The sequence below is a fragment of the Lactuca virosa genome, chromosome 4, assembly GCF_052849685.1.
Source record: "Lactuca virosa cultivar CGN04683 chromosome 4, Lactuca_virosa_CGN04683_v6, whole genome shotgun sequence".
Lineage (NCBI taxonomy): Eukaryota > Viridiplantae > Streptophyta > Magnoliopsida > Asterales > Asteraceae > Lactuca > Lactuca virosa.
In genome coordinates, this window is record NC_136429.1 from 479,461,423 (window position 1) to 479,477,170 (window position 15,748).

Sequence of the window (15,748 nt, forward strand, 5' to 3'; positions counted from 1 at the left end):
CTCATAAGAATTTTTTTCATAACATAACTCCAATAGGCATAGTTCTTTCCATCGAGTAGGATACTAATGGGCCAACATAAGACCGAATAAAAAATAAAGACCCAATACAAAATAAAGCCCAAAATCTTATTAGGCTAACAATAGTAAAAAAAGCAAGGATAGCATTTTGAAGCCACCTAACCCAGTTCATTTTGACCTTCCTACACCTATTGTTAACCTTGAAAAACTGACAAACTAATAACAAACCATTTTGTAAACCAAATCAATCTTTTTACACTTAATTTTAGAAACAAAGAAGCATTTCTATATAACCATAAACTCCACCAAGCAGTATAAAAAGTGGATTCAAGAACTTCTCTCTGAGTAACAAAGAGAACCAACACAACGATCAACCTACAACCTAAATATTTGTTGGTTTATGAGGACATTCGGCCATAAAGGCGGAAACACAATGGAAGCAACAATAACAAAAATAGTAACTCATAACTAAAAAGACGGATCTCTTGTTCATCCTTGTAGTTGCTTTTTATGTCCTTTTTATGTCTTTTATTCTTATTTTTAAATCTGGTTAAGACCATGAAATTAACATGAAACCACTTTTTATGAGAAGAATGGACCATGCCCAATAATGAGGAAGATCAGAGGAAAGTCGAGTAGAGGGAGAGAAAAAATTGAAGTCTAGGTTTCTTTCTTTTGGTGATAAACAACAAACAGATGATTATATCGACTTGAACAAGATGAAAATGGAGATCAGAGAGGGGCATCCATGTAAGGAAGGGGTATATAGTTTCCAAATCACATTAAATCAAGTTTGGATGTGAGTTCTTGCAAACAAAAACTAAGATTTCTCTCTCTTAGTCATTTCCTAATTGAAATAGGTTATAATTGTGAATGTGATGGTAATGTGCTTAACTTTGATTGACATACCCGATGATATAAAATAAATGACAATGATTCTCATGAGATACAGACTAACCACCCGCAAGAGTCCCTGATCAGAGTAAAACTAATCAGGTTTACATGTACAGCTATACCACAAGAACAAGAACTAGCCATCCAAGATCACCTTCTAAAACCTGCCTAATTTTAGAATAGCAATGGAACAAATTTACCCTATGACTATAGAGATGAAATTTAGAACTTCTAAAGTCTGCCATTTCCCTTTTTTTTCAGTACATAGGTTGTGAAAGGAAAATAACTGCTAACTACATGATCACCCACGTTTCCTACACTTGTGGAATTGTAAACTTCTACTTTGACAACTTCAAAACAAAATAAAATAACTAGGAATTAATAAAATGCAACAACTAGAAGATTTGGAACAAAAACATAGGGATCTAGACTTGAGCAGGCAGTAAGTGTCTTTCATCCAATGTGGCCAAGTTGACCCACTTCTGATTGGGCCTGGTGTTAATGGGTCATGGGCTAGTGCATCCCTATCATTCTTACCGTCTTTCAAAGATTTTGTCCTCAAACTTGGAAGTGTTTCATTAGTGTCATAATAACGTTGAAGATCTGCAACATTAATGATAGCTTAAATATGTCAATTTTATAGCGATTATCATTCACCTTTGCAAGAACCTTGAAGTCTTGAATGGACCATCCGACCGGGGATCTAACTTCGTACGTCGTTTAGATTGAAAACGCTCCTTTCGGAAGTGTAGCCACACAAGATCACCTGGTTTAAAAAGAATATGTTTTCTGCCCTTGTCACGCTGATACTTAAGAAGCTCATTGTTCTTTGTGATATCATATTTGGTCATTTTACACATATAAACAGAAATTACCAAATATTAAAATCAACTTACCAACTTGTTAAAGTTTTTATATCGAATAAGTTAATTCACACATTTTTATAAAAACTACGCTTTACCACCGGATAAATTAGTAAACATTTTTATAAAATAAAAAAATAGTTGTGTTAACTTTTAACTAAGCAATCCCAAACACCCCTAAAAAGGAAAAGAAAATCTAATAATTGCATGTTTACCTCACCGATCTTCTCCCCCTAACTTGTTTATCACGTGTGTGCTTCATCCTCACTGATTTCTCCCTTCTCGTTGGTGCGGGTTATACGAGTCGTCTGTTGCTACCACCTGGTCACCCCAGTCTCCTTTCAGCTCCATCTTTCATTTGCAAGCAAACATATGCTTACTTTTATATATGCGTCTCTCCAACCACCTTATTTGTGCATATTAAACATGTCACTAAAAGTGATCACTAATCATAATAAGAGAAATAAAATGTTAGTATAGATAATTTTTGGTGACGTCTTAAACTTTTATTTGTCGGTTTATGTAAACAATAGTAATCATAAATGGTTAAACATGTTACGAAAGATAATTTATCCTTACAACTAAATTATATTTGTGTCTCCAAAAGTTAACAATGGCTACGATAATATTTATAAATGGTTACGGTAGGTAAACATTAATCGCTCTATATGAAAAAAAACATATCACTATAAGTATTTTATGCTCGCCATTTAATTGTTTGTGAGTGAGTAACCGTTCACAATATTCACGATATAATATTAAACATATCACCAAAAGTGATCAATAATCATAATAAGTGAAATAACATTTTAGTATAGATCATTTTTAGTGACGTCTTAAACTTTTATTTGTCGGTGTATGTAAACAATAGTAATGATAAATGATTAAACATGTTAGGAAAGTTAATTATCCTTACAGCTTAATTACATTTGTGTCTCCAAAGTCAACAATTACCGCGATAATATGTGTAAACGGTCACCGTAAGTATACATTTATCACTTTATATGAAAAAACACATCACTATATGTATATTACTAATGACGGTTCAAAATAAGATATATATATCTCAAAAATCACATTACCATATAATAACGGGTTTTCATAGGTTACACTCACCATAATTGTATGACAGCGTTACATATCTTCAATGATGTGATCTTTCCTCTCATGTTCTTAAAAAAAAACCCGACATAAATTTCTTTTTTACGTCGATATAGCCCAATTTTGTACTAGTGTGTTGTGCGGTTGTTCTTCCACCGTAATAGTTTGTAGAGCGTTTGGATTATTGGATTTGTATTTCTTTGGAGTTTTAGCATTTGTTTTCTTCTATTATGTTGTACAAAAAGATGATTAATTACTTTCTATTGAAAGTATCTTGCTATTATCAACAACAATATGATTGATGATATATGTATTTGTCTAACATAATTTTGGTTTTCTATGTTGCCTTGCATACCTAGTTTTTGTTGAGAAATAAATCAATATTGCACGACCGAAAAGACTGTGTGAATGTGAAGAAGAAGACAATGAGGACTGAACTCATTTCCATATGTAATAGTCGTCGTTGATTCGTCCTTCATCCTTTCAGCTTCAGATCTAGATCTTGTGACAGTGGTGTACAAGAGTGAACTAATATTACTGCCTAACATTTATTATCGTAGCTAGATCACTATAGCCTTGAACTTACTGTAGCATATATGAAATCCTATTTTAATAACCTGGCACTATTAGGCTATCCGGTGTCCATATGCCTGAGGTGTAATTCCACATCATCATCATCTTCTTTCACAACCAACCTACTATACATGTGGGGTGATGTTCACTAGTGACCTACTAGTGAAGAAGAGAGAGATAGAGAGAAACGGAAGAGAGAGATAGAGACAAATGTTGCGTAGACGTCTGTGGTGGTGACCACTCCACAAGACACCCACTATGATTGGGGGTGGTGTTCACTAGTGGAGAACCCCTCCACATAGGATGCACGTAGGAAACATACGCGTGAAACAATTCTCATACCGCATGGCCTTAGTGAGACAGTGATGTGAAAATGTAGTCTACTCAAAGGTCATTGTAACCTAATAGTAATAAATGAGACTGCAATCCGTTAAAAATCCATATGTGATTTTATTGGCTAGATAGTTCATTTTTCAATTTTTATTTTTTAATTTTTTGGTTATGCTAAGAAAATTATTAGAAAAGTTAGATTATTATTTTTTTGTCTAAAAAATATATAATTAAGTTATTCTGATACTAACTATATATTATCTGTAACAAAAATTATTATAAAATTCCCGCCGGCCAAAAAATTTTATTCTTACAAAGACAATTAAAATGAATCAGAAAAAAAAAAAGGAAATTACTTGAAGACCAACAAAGTCAAGAGTTAATGAACATCCGCTAGCAACACAATAACAACCAAACAAAATCAGCAGTTTACTTCGGCAAATCCGAAGCTCTATTTTTGGATACATGAGATACCGGTCGTGAAGAACCAAAGGTAGCGTCAGGAAAAGCTACCCACGATGTTACCCGAACCTATGAAGGATACAAACTCCTCTTTCATACTCCAAGACCAGACATGTCAACGCTTTACTCTTGCTGAGATTGAATCGGCAACCCAAAACTTCGACGAGGCTTTAGTCATTGGCCGGGGAGGATTCGGCAAGGTGTATAAATGTTCCAAAATCGGGTCAATGACCGAAGTTGCAGTCAAACGATTGCACTCCATGTCCAATCAAGGAGCCAATGAATTTGAGTCGGAAGTCAAGGTCCTCTCTAAGCTGCGACATGGTAATCTCGTATCCTTAATTGGTTATTGCAATGAAGAAAAAGAGATGGTTCTGGTTTATGAGTTCATGCCGAATGGGACACTTGAAGATCATCTTTGCTCATCGAATTCCTCTTTATCATGGTTACAACTACTCAAGATATGTATAGGAGCAGCTCGAGGATTGGATTACCTTCACATGGGTACATCAACTCAACGTGGAGTCATACATCGTGATGTGAAAAGCTCCAATATTTTGTTGGATGCGGACTTTGCAGCTAAAATTTCAGATTTTGAATTGGCTAAAGTTGGGGTGATAGATGAGTCACGAACTCATATGAGCACAGCTGTGAAAGGGACATTTGGGTATATGGATCCGTGCTATTTTTATACAGGAAAATTGACAACAAAATCCGATGTTTACGCATTTGGGGTTGTACTATTTGAGGTGTTGTCAGGAAGAAAAGCTGTAGATTCAACTATTGATGAAGAACAACGGAGTTTAGCTGCTTGGGCTCAACACCAAATCAAAGAGCGAAAACTCAATGAAATTATGGACCCGAGACTAATAGGACAAATCTCAAGGAAGGGCTTGAAGGAGTTTGCAAGCATAGCAGGCTATTGTTTACACACCCAACCAAAACACCGCCCCACCATGGCGGAGGTTGTGGTCAAGCTCGAGTCTATTCTATCACTAGAAAGAGAAAGCACCAATCCAATTATTGAAAAAGAAGGATTCATTTACAAGCTTACATCTTTTTTCACAGGCAAAGTTGATTCTGCAATAGAAAACAAATCTGTTTTAAGTTCGCACAATAAACCAATAGTCATCACAGAAGAGGAATATCAGACGGTGGTCAATTCTTCGGCGTTGACTCAGCCACTTGATTTAAGCTCCCTTGAAGGTCCGGGAGCTATGAATGTAGTGAAAGTTTCTGAGCCTCCTCCTCCAACATCTGTGCGACCTGGACAGGTGGATAAGTTTTCCTTTTTAAAATTTATCATCATATAAAATATTGTAAATTACGGTTTTGGTAGTGGACTTTCGTCTCTTTTGCAATTTTGGTAAGGAACTTTCTCTCTTACAGTTTTGGTCCTTGTGGTTTCCAAGTAAAACATGACTGTTTTTGAGAACAAAATGCAAAAATCTGTTATCCAGGGACCAAAATATAGTCAAATAAGGAGGAAAAATACAAGAAAAATCTTTTGGAGATGAGAATTGCAAAAATGAGGAAGATTGAGGGAGCTAAAATGTACTTAAATGAATAAGGATATGCATCATTAAAATTTGTTGTGATAAATAATAGGTTCCACGTGGGGCTGGTGCTTCAATTTGTTTCAAGACTGGGCTAGTGCATCTTGAACAGAATCAACTACCAGATGCATTATCATGTTTTGATGAAGCTTTTCTTGCATTAGCAAAGGACAATTCTCGTGGAGCTGATGTAAAGGCACAAGCCACAATTTGTGCTCAGTATAAAATCGCAGTCACCCTACTTCAGGTATTATTATTATTATTATTATTATTATTATTATTATTATTATTATTATTTACTTTCTCAAAATTTAAAATAGAACTCACTCACCATTCTCTCGTATTATTCAAATCTTGATCCACATACATGCGCACAATCGTGAGTATGATCGAGATTCCCAGAAAATACTTTTCTATGAAAGGGTTAAATGCAAGAAAGAGCACTGTACTTTCAATTTTTTTTATAACATTTTGCTTCCATTTCTTCGTATTAAAGCATTGTATTTTGGAAATTTATCCAATTATAGCAATGTCGCGAAATACAAACCAATTTCTACTGCTATAATAGAGTGAAATTTTCAAAACACAATGTCCCAATAAGATTAAAAAAATATTAAAATACAATGCTTTTAATTTAATAGATTCTTCAAAATATGTGTTAATAAGGAAAAAAAAACATTTTAATGTACAATGATTCTCAAAGTACAATCTCCCAATTAAAAATTCAATGTTTTAATAAGAAATTTTTTTTTTAATGTACAATGCTTTTATTTGATATAATTTTTAAAGTACAATGTCTTATTAGAAAAAAAATTGAAAGTACAATGATGTTTCCTAGTACAATGTCCCAATAAGGAATACATTGTCTTAATAAGAAAAAAGTAAAATTTTAATGTGCAATGCTTTAATATGATAGATTTTTAAATGTACGATAAAAAATTGAAAGTACAATGTCCCAATAAGAAATTCTTTTGAATGTACATTACTCTAGTTGGAAATTCTCAAACTACAGTGTGTGAAAAAAAAAACCATGAACATACAATGCTTAATTTTGATGGATCCTTTAGAGTAGACTTTGTAAGAAAAAGTCAAAACTATAGTGATGTAATAGAAAGAAACGAAAGTAAAGATGCTATAATAAGCAAATCAACAAAAGTACATTGCAATTTTTTCTAATCTTTTGGCATACATATAACTCATACAAATTTACAAAATCAAAACTTAGGAAATCGGGCGACTACAAAAGGTCAAAGTTGCAAGTGCAATAAGTGCAAAAGACGAAATGGCAAGACTCTCACGTCATCTCGGCTCATTACTACTCCATGCAAAACACAGAATAAATTGCATACGAACAGCCATCAAACGAAATATGGACGTGCAAAATAACGGATATGCCAAACAAATGCTTGAATTACTTTTATCAAAAGCACCACCGCGTAAACAAGATGAATTAAGAAGCTTGATTGATATATGTGTATAAATGGGTTTGACCAATAAGTCAATTGACCCACTTGAGGACCCTTCACAATTATATGGTGTAACACTTAGCCATTTGTCGATTATTGGGTATGATGTTTGTGATGTTTGCGAGACTAAATTTTCGGATTTGGGTTCTCCTAGGTGTATTATTTGTGGTATGGGAAGTATTAAGAGGTCCGATGCACTTGTGGGACCTGCTCCTGTTCCTTCTCCTTTTGGGTGAGCGTGGTTTTGGTGTATAGGTGAGTAATGTATGTTATAGGTTGTTAGGACCCTCTTTAATTTGATTCTGTCAACGATTACATCAGTACCACCGATGGTTGTGAAGGGTTGCATCCCCTTATGACATCATCAAGCTTCATGAAGATCTGTAATGTTCAAGCCCTACATATTGAAGATATGATCCTTATGCGTCAGGGATCAATACGATATCGGTTTACCACAATAGAAGACTTCCATTTAATTGGGGATTACATTTCCATCATTATTTATCATCTATGTTAGGATAGGATCTTAGATCTTTTGTTATATATATATATATATATATATATATATATATATATATATATATATATATTTTGATACCCTTGTATAAGGGGTAACTGATCAAGAGGTTGTACATAATTACAGTTTGTTCTCTGATTACCTCTCGACTATTAAAACCTTTTAATCGATAATATTTTGTTTTCAGTATTTCTATTGTCTTCATTCATATTCATTATTACTTGTTTAAATATGTTGGTTTTGGGACCAACAATGTCACAACTAGGAATTCTATGCTTTTCTAATAATAATGATGATAACATTTGTAACTAAAACTTGAAAACATGCATGATGTTTATTCATTGACAACAAAATTCCATCAAACACTCTATACAAACACTTCAAATTGTCAACAAAGGATTGAAAACCTTAAAAATCCCGGTTTAAGTCCAATATGGACTAAGATTTTCTTATTGGGCCTAATGGACCAATAAGTCTCCAATTTGACTATTTTGGGCTTAGAACTCTTAATTGGGCTCTAATTTAACCCACCTTCATGAGATTTAACATTTTGGGCCATATTGGGCCTAAAATGAAATAAACTACTCCAATAAGCCTTATTGGGCCATGACTAATCTAATTATAGCCCTAATGGACCACAAACATATTCTGTTATGCTAAATAGGCCGTGAACCATCCAAAGGAGCCCAATGGGCTGAAAAATTTTTCTAGGAACCTCATGATTTCGAACATAGGCTAGAAGTGGGCCAAATTAATCCATGTCTCTTTTACCAAGCCCAACTCGGCCCAACATTAATAAAAAAAAAAGAAAAAAAAGAAAAATAGAATGGTGATAAGGGTGGACTTAGGAGGTGCCACCTCCCTATTGTCCATCATGTATACATGCAAGGCTTACACTTCCCCATGCACCTATCAACTCACACCTCTCTCTTCTTCCCTCTCTTTTCTTCCTTCGGCCGAGAACAAGAAGCAAACACACACACATCTTCAAACTTACACTTCAAACACTCTCAAGAACATTCTCTTCTACATCCAAATTTTCGAAGAACTAAGGTGCATTCAAGAGGATCTTTCACTAGATCATCAAATCTTTGGTAAGTTACCATAACTTCTAGATACATAAACTCCATTTTAAGCTAAATCATTCTTCTTAAACATTTTATTTCATGTTCCATACTCTGGTACTCCATAGAACTCGAGATCTACACAAGGAGAGTTTATAAAAGCCAAAAATCACATCATCTTCTTCCATTTCTACTTCAAAACTGAGAACAACTAAGCAAGGTGAGTTCATACCCCTTGTTTTCGTTTTTTACATGTTTTTGGGGGAGAATACAAGTACTATGTGTTGATCTATGTGTGTATGCTTGTTATATGTGATTTCTTTGGGTTATATTGAGAGAACATGATATTATTTGCTAAATCTTGAAATCTATGGCTAAAGTGTGAATGATACATAAACAAATAACATAATAAACAACTTACTTCAAAGATCTAAGGGTCTTTAGGCTCAAGAAGTGAAAACAAAGTCAAAATCCTTATAAGTGTCATTTTTGCAAAAATAACAAAGATTTGGATAAAATATAATATTTTCGGTTCTATAAGGATAAAATGGTATTATTCACATAAAAATCTGACTTTTATGAAAATAACACTTTTCTAGGGGTCAAAAACATAAATTTTAGCTTATTGGGCTTTAATTTGGGCCTCACGAGTTTTTGGGCCCGAAGTTGCGAAAAAAATGAAGTGTTGAGGGACTGAAATGGAAAACTTAACAAACTATGAGTCTAAAACGTGAATAAACTATTTTTAGGGGCTGAAAATGACTTTGATACAAAAAATTGGACTAAAAATGCAAAATTTTTGATTTTGGGGTCAAAATTGTAAAACTTACGGAAATTGAGCCAAAAGTGTAAACTTTTTTTTTCAACTAAGGGCTGGAAATGGCAAATACAATAGTTTTGGGCTGAAATTATTATTTAAATAAAGTTTGGGTCTAAAATGTCAAGAAAAACGGTTTAAGGACAAAAAATGTCAATTTTCATAAAAGGGGACCAAAAGTGCCACTTTTATAGATAAAGGGGCTGAAATGGTCAAACTAAATGTTTTTGGGCCAAATAGACAAATATTAAATTATTTGGTTAAAAATATTAAGTTTATAACGCATGGTTTTAAAAATATATATATACGTATAACCAAAGTTTCGTTATAAATCAAACGTCAAAGTATTTTAACACTTCGGATAAACATTCAGCTTACAACAAATACCTACACTACGAACTTAAAATCGATAAGCTATAAATGATCCAATATATTCACACATGTTTATTGGGCTTCCGGTGACCCAATTGCATACCCAATGGGCATTTGTCAGCTTTAACATGCTATTGGGCCTTAGTGGTCCACTTGCATTGCTAATATGGTCCTAAACTTTCATCATATACTTAATGGGCTATAACGTGTCCATAGCATACTCGACAGCCTGAAATAACATACAAAGTTAGTAGGCCTCTGTAGTGCTCTTTTCTTTTCATGTTAGGCTTACCTTATATTCAAGTAAACATAAATCGGGTTATAGAAACAATGTTATTCAATTTCATTTGGATTTAGTGAGAAATAACGGGTGACACCAATAAGTGTCGGTCATAGTCTGTAGTTATAATCAGAGTCTCCTGGAGGGAGAGCGAGAGTTTGTGTATAGATCTATACGGGGGTGACTCCCCCACACCTGAGATGTTCGCTACAGTTAGACTCGGTCAGTCTAGGGTGACAAAATCTTAATTCAAGACCGACATTCGATAAAATGCCAAGACAGGCGAATTAGTCATTATTATACATGGTTATAACGACTCACATAGACATCCATTACCATCTAAGTAATCATGAGAAATCATATTCATACGCTGTGACGATACAATAATACAAAACTATCATACTATTTATATCGGAAAACATCGGGTTTTCCGGGGGAACAACATTATTCACTTTTACTTACAACAACTATAATACAAGAAACTATTATGAAAGGCATTTCACTTTTACATGTTTTAAAGTCATTCACACATATACTTATGGATCATCACACCTTTTTCGTAAACAATTTCTGTTACAGAAAATATCGGATTTTCTGGATTTTACAAACAATACAAAACATTTACACATCAAACATGCTTATGAACTCGCCAAAATTATATATGTTGACGGTTTTCAAAATAACTTGTGTTCTCAGGTAACCGTTAGAATGAAGAATTATCAAGCGTGTTTCTGAACGTCTTTTGTGTGATGTTAATCGATAAACAATTTATGTTTTGAATTATGTAATGTAAATAATGTACTTGATGTGAACAATGACGGTTGTAATGTATTAATGCATGGTGATTTTTATGTTATGTTTCATGTATATTCATTGTGATGATATTTCAATTTAAGTCACACGATGTGACATCCCCATTTTCACGGCCAGAAAAGACCGATTTTGTTTATGCTTTATAAAAATCAGAGTATCTCCTTTAATAAAAGTGTTGCGGAATTTGTTCCTAGAAAAACATGATAAATACGTTATCAAAGCATTTCCGAAGAAATGTATTTTTATTCATTTTCAAAACCTTGGGATGTCATCATCAATACAGAAACATAAGCATAAACAGAACTTACATTTATTTACACTAGTGATCTACATCTCTTTTAAATCTCTCAGTGTAAAGTAGCTTCACATCGACACCTGTGATACAAAGAAACTGAGTGGGTCAGGTTGGGAAACCTGGTGAGTACATAGGGTTTTCAACCCACAATAATGTAATTATTATGTTTAAACATCAAACAATCAACCCAATTACCCATCCCCGTTATCTTCTTTACTCTTAAGGATCTACCCTAAGAATTAGCTATTCCTCGTTCATTCATTCCTAAGGATCATCCTAAGGAATCGGCACGAAATCCATCGTTGCCAGGGTTTACTCGACAGGCACTAAGTCGCATAGTCGCCAGGGTTTAGGCACTAAGTCTCATAGTCGCCAGGGTTTATACAACAGGCACTACGTCGCATAGTCGTCAGGGTTTAGGTACTAAGTCTCATAGTCGCCATGGTTATCTCGTTTATCGACAGTATCGTTTCTGAGAATCCACTCGCAATACGTGTCAATGGGTTTTTAGAGTGCAGCTGGTGAATACACAGTTCAAATACACCTACAGGTTGCGAGCCTGCTAGTGTTCCACTGGACTGTCTAGAATAGTCCGTGGTGGTCTGTGACAACCCGAAATTTCTATTCTGTACAACCATTCAATTCAATAGAAGTCAGAACAGTTTCTGCTAACTTTCAAGCTTTTTGGAATAAGTTTGAGTGTTTTTAAGTTAGTACTTCAGGAGATATCAGGAGAGAGGATGCCCTAGGGTTTATTGTGCAAGAATAATGTCCAAAAACTCTAAGAGTTTGGAGTTTACGCCCTAAACAAAGGTGTTTACGGCCGTAAACCCTAAAAGGGGGTATAAATATGACACTTAGTTATTATTTACCACTTTTTCACATTTTCAAGATCCAAACTCAAATCCTCTCAAGTATCATCCAACTTTTCTTCTTGATCTTCAACTTTGTAAGTGTTCTATCCCTAAAAAGTTGATATCTTACTTAATCTAGTGATCTTACATGATTCCATCCGTGAAATCATTCCAAAAGTGTAGATCTTCAAGTTTCACCAAGAACACACACTAGTGTTCTTGGACTTTTAGCACCTTTTCAAGCTTCTAACTAGTAAGTACTTCTATCCTAGTGTATTATAAGACTTGTTACACTCCTAAAACATCTAGAAATCACAAAGGGGCCAAAGTGTGCCCTAGTCCTTACGAAGCCTTGGAAACTAGCCTAGACCCCTTCCTTGATGTGCTTAGTACTTGAAAACATCAAAAGACCATAAACCATTTGGGTTTACGGCCGTAAACCCAAAGATAAATGGTCCAAGGACCGTAAACTCCACAAAGGAGTGAAATGGTGCCCTAATCTCTTCCTAAGGCTTAAACATGAAGTAGGAATGCTTCTTATGACCTTTAGAGCTTCAAAACACAAAATGGTAGATGTACCATGAGTTTACGACCGTAAACTCAAAGGGTGATGGTCACAAAACCGTAAATTCCAAAGGAGTTTACCCTTGAACCCTAAACTCAAATACAAGGTCCTACCACCCTTAGATGCAATCCTTATGACTTATAGCACTTAAATCAAGTGTTTTACATGTCTTAGGATGTCTTAACGTGGTTAATTAGTTGTTTTATAACTAATTGGATACATATATGTGTCATTATATGTTAACTATGATCCTTGTGTGTGCTCAAGTCTTCACTTGACACTTAGCATCCTATATCAATCCGTTCATCCAAACCACTCACTACAGGTGAGTTCATACCCCTTAATTAACTTTTTAAATGTTTTTAAATACTTTTATGGGGGGGGGGATACAAGTTGATTTATTATAGTTATTATATCAATCACATGTGATTAATAACTACCAAACAAGTGGATTTCTTACTTTTCAAACTGTTTTACCAAACTGTTTTACTTCAAACTGTTTTACCAAACTGTTTTACTTCAAACTGTTTTACCAAACTGTTTTACATGTCAAATACTTTTACTTAAACCCTTTTACACTTATATCCTGTTAAATGTATATCTTTATAGATATAGTTATATAAGTAGGATTGAAAGGACTTAGAACTGATAACTCACCTTACCTCCTGTTCCTTGTTGGGTTGTGGACTTAGGGTATCGGTTATTTGTCCGAAGGTCGTTTGAATCCTAGTTATATATTATGTATATGTATATAGATATAAAGGTTCCTTATTTCATTCAGTTCAATACCTTTGGGTAGCAAGGGTATACACACATGCTCATACAGTTAGACATTATTACTAGTAAACTACAATAGGCGTAGTTTAGGAAGTTACTAATACTATTAATAGAACAATGAATCATTACAATGAGTTAGTTTATACATGAGTCAATACATGCTAGACAGAGAGAGAACACACAATACAGCTAGTACACACAGTACATTACAATGCATGCTAGATAGAGAGAGAACACACAATACAGCTAGTACACACAGTACATTACAATACATGCTAGATAGAGAGAGAACACAATACAGCTAGTACACACAGTACATTACAATACAGGCTAAACAAAGGGAGAACATACAATACAGCTAGCACATACATTACATATACATTTCTTCAGTTATGTGAGCCACGTAACGGAGCATGGCATCACCTGACGTGACCGTTTTGTATCCAGAATCTCCTTAAATGGAGAGCGTATGAGTTTGTGTATAGATCTATACTGGATTGACTATCCTACACCTTGCTGCTCGCTACAATGGGACTTGCAAGTCTACGGGTGCTAAATGTCATTTCTTACGACGTCTTACATCGTCGTTTCTACAAGAGTCGGTAGCAGGATACAGGCCGATCACATGGTACTTTAAATTACAATTGGTTTAAGGTAGTTAGTACAGCAGTAGTTACTTAATACAACACTACAGTACTATTTCATTTTCCCATTATATTTACTTTGTGATCTTCACACAATAAACAATAATGTAAAAACTACATTTTTGGTTAATGATAGTCAGATTTGGGAAAAATACATACTCTTACAAGAGACACACACATAGATACTAGATGCCTTGGTAGAAGGCTACTTTTAGTAGGAAACATAGGTTTTTCTAGGAGATTCAAACTTTTTACAAACATTCACGAGCTTTTACATACATACACTTCACATACTTACAAATACTTTCATACAAATACAGACATTAAAATACTTATGATCTCACCAGCTTTAAAGCTGATACTCTCTTTCAAAATAACTTGTATCCTCAGGTCACCAGTAGACAGGTACCGATGCAAGGTTTAGAGAAGTTGGAGCTCGTTCAAGACTCATCTTTCATTTTGATTTATATTTTGGTGTCTATTTAACTTGACAGAACACACACGTATTAAAATTATATTATTAATGCAATGGATGATGTTGTTGCTTGTTTACTACTATTCATTGTTGTGATACTGTACATGACGTCCTCCGCCCCCGAACGTTTCCGCCGTTCTTGGTTTTGGGGTGTGACAGATTGGTATCAGAGCATTGTTTATAGTGAATTGAGTATATCAACCCATAAAAGATATACAGACTATAAATACAATGGGATTAAAATACTCTGACTAAGAGTTTATACTTTTAAATAATAAAATATTTAATTAAGTATACATGCCTGCATTCATACTAAAATCAACGTCACTAGGACAGAACAAAAGTATTACGATTGTTGGGTAGCACAAGTAGACTTAGAGACATATAGTCAAAACTGGGAAGATATAGCCTGATCAACTATATTATCCGAGGGTTGACTAGCATGTGCCTAAGTGTGGTTGTGAGGTTGCAACAAGTCTAAAAACTTACCCACAATACCACAATGAGAACAATAGAACATAAACCTAAAATACTATAGGGGTAATTTGTGTTACTATAAACTACTTATGTGCTAGATTCTTATATCCCTTTTCTGGCGAAGATTAGGGCTGGATTCCATCCCTACGGCAACTTGTACTTCCCTAACCAAGGTAATGGAGGAGGGTTTGAAGCTGATCCAGGAAATGACCACCCAATCCCCGTGGATGGTCACCAGGCTGAAGGCTTCGCAGATGGTTCTGACTCCGAGCCTGAAGTTGAGAACCTACCCCCGATGGCTCTTGTTCCAAATCCTAACCCTCGTCCGGCTTTTCAAGGCCCGATGCCTCCGTTGGTGGAAAGTTTGGAAACATGGAGCCAAGGGCAGGATCAACCCATGCCATTCAATGGAGACCAAAGCTTTTATGACCTGAACGAAGGAGGCTCAACAGACAGAGTCTTGCCAATCCTGGTCCGCAGAGTGGCCCGAAATGAGATTCAAGGCAGGACAGCCCACCATCAAATCACGGAAGTT

The 15,748-nt window shown here is 34.9% G+C and overlaps 1 protein-coding gene across 1 annotated transcript; it reads left to right on the forward strand.

Moving 5' to 3' along the window:
* Positions 1-4,162: 4,162 nt before the first annotated feature.
* On the forward strand, positions 4,163-7,487 carry LOC145109224 (putative serine/threonine-protein kinase PBL22). The gene is made up of 3 exons (XM_079046345.1): positions 4,163-5,515; positions 5,850-6,044; positions 7,023-7,487. Exons 1-3 carry the CDS (start codon positions 4,298-4,300, stop codon positions 7,275-7,277), a joined length of 1,668 nt encoding a protein of 555 aa, XP_078902471.1. The 5' UTR covers positions 4,163-4,297; the 3' UTR covers positions 7,278-7,487.
* Positions 7,488-15,748: the final 8,261 nt, after the last annotated feature.

What these genes read in the sequence shown, in the direction of transcription:
- LOC145109224 (XM_079046345.1), top strand. Translation starts at nt 4,298, where the DNA reads ATGTTACCCGAACCTATGAAGGATACAAACTCCTCTTTCATACTCCAA. An exon ending in CATCTGTGCGACCTGGACAG is followed by an intron (nt 5,516 to 5,849) that starts GTGGATAAGTTT and finishes GATAAATAATAG; the next exon opens with GTTCCACGTGGGGCTGGTGC. An exon ending in TCGCAGTCACCCTACTTCAG is followed by an intron (nt 6,045 to 7,022) that starts GTATTATTATTA and finishes ATCAAAACTTAG; the next exon opens with GAAATCGGGCGACTACAAAA.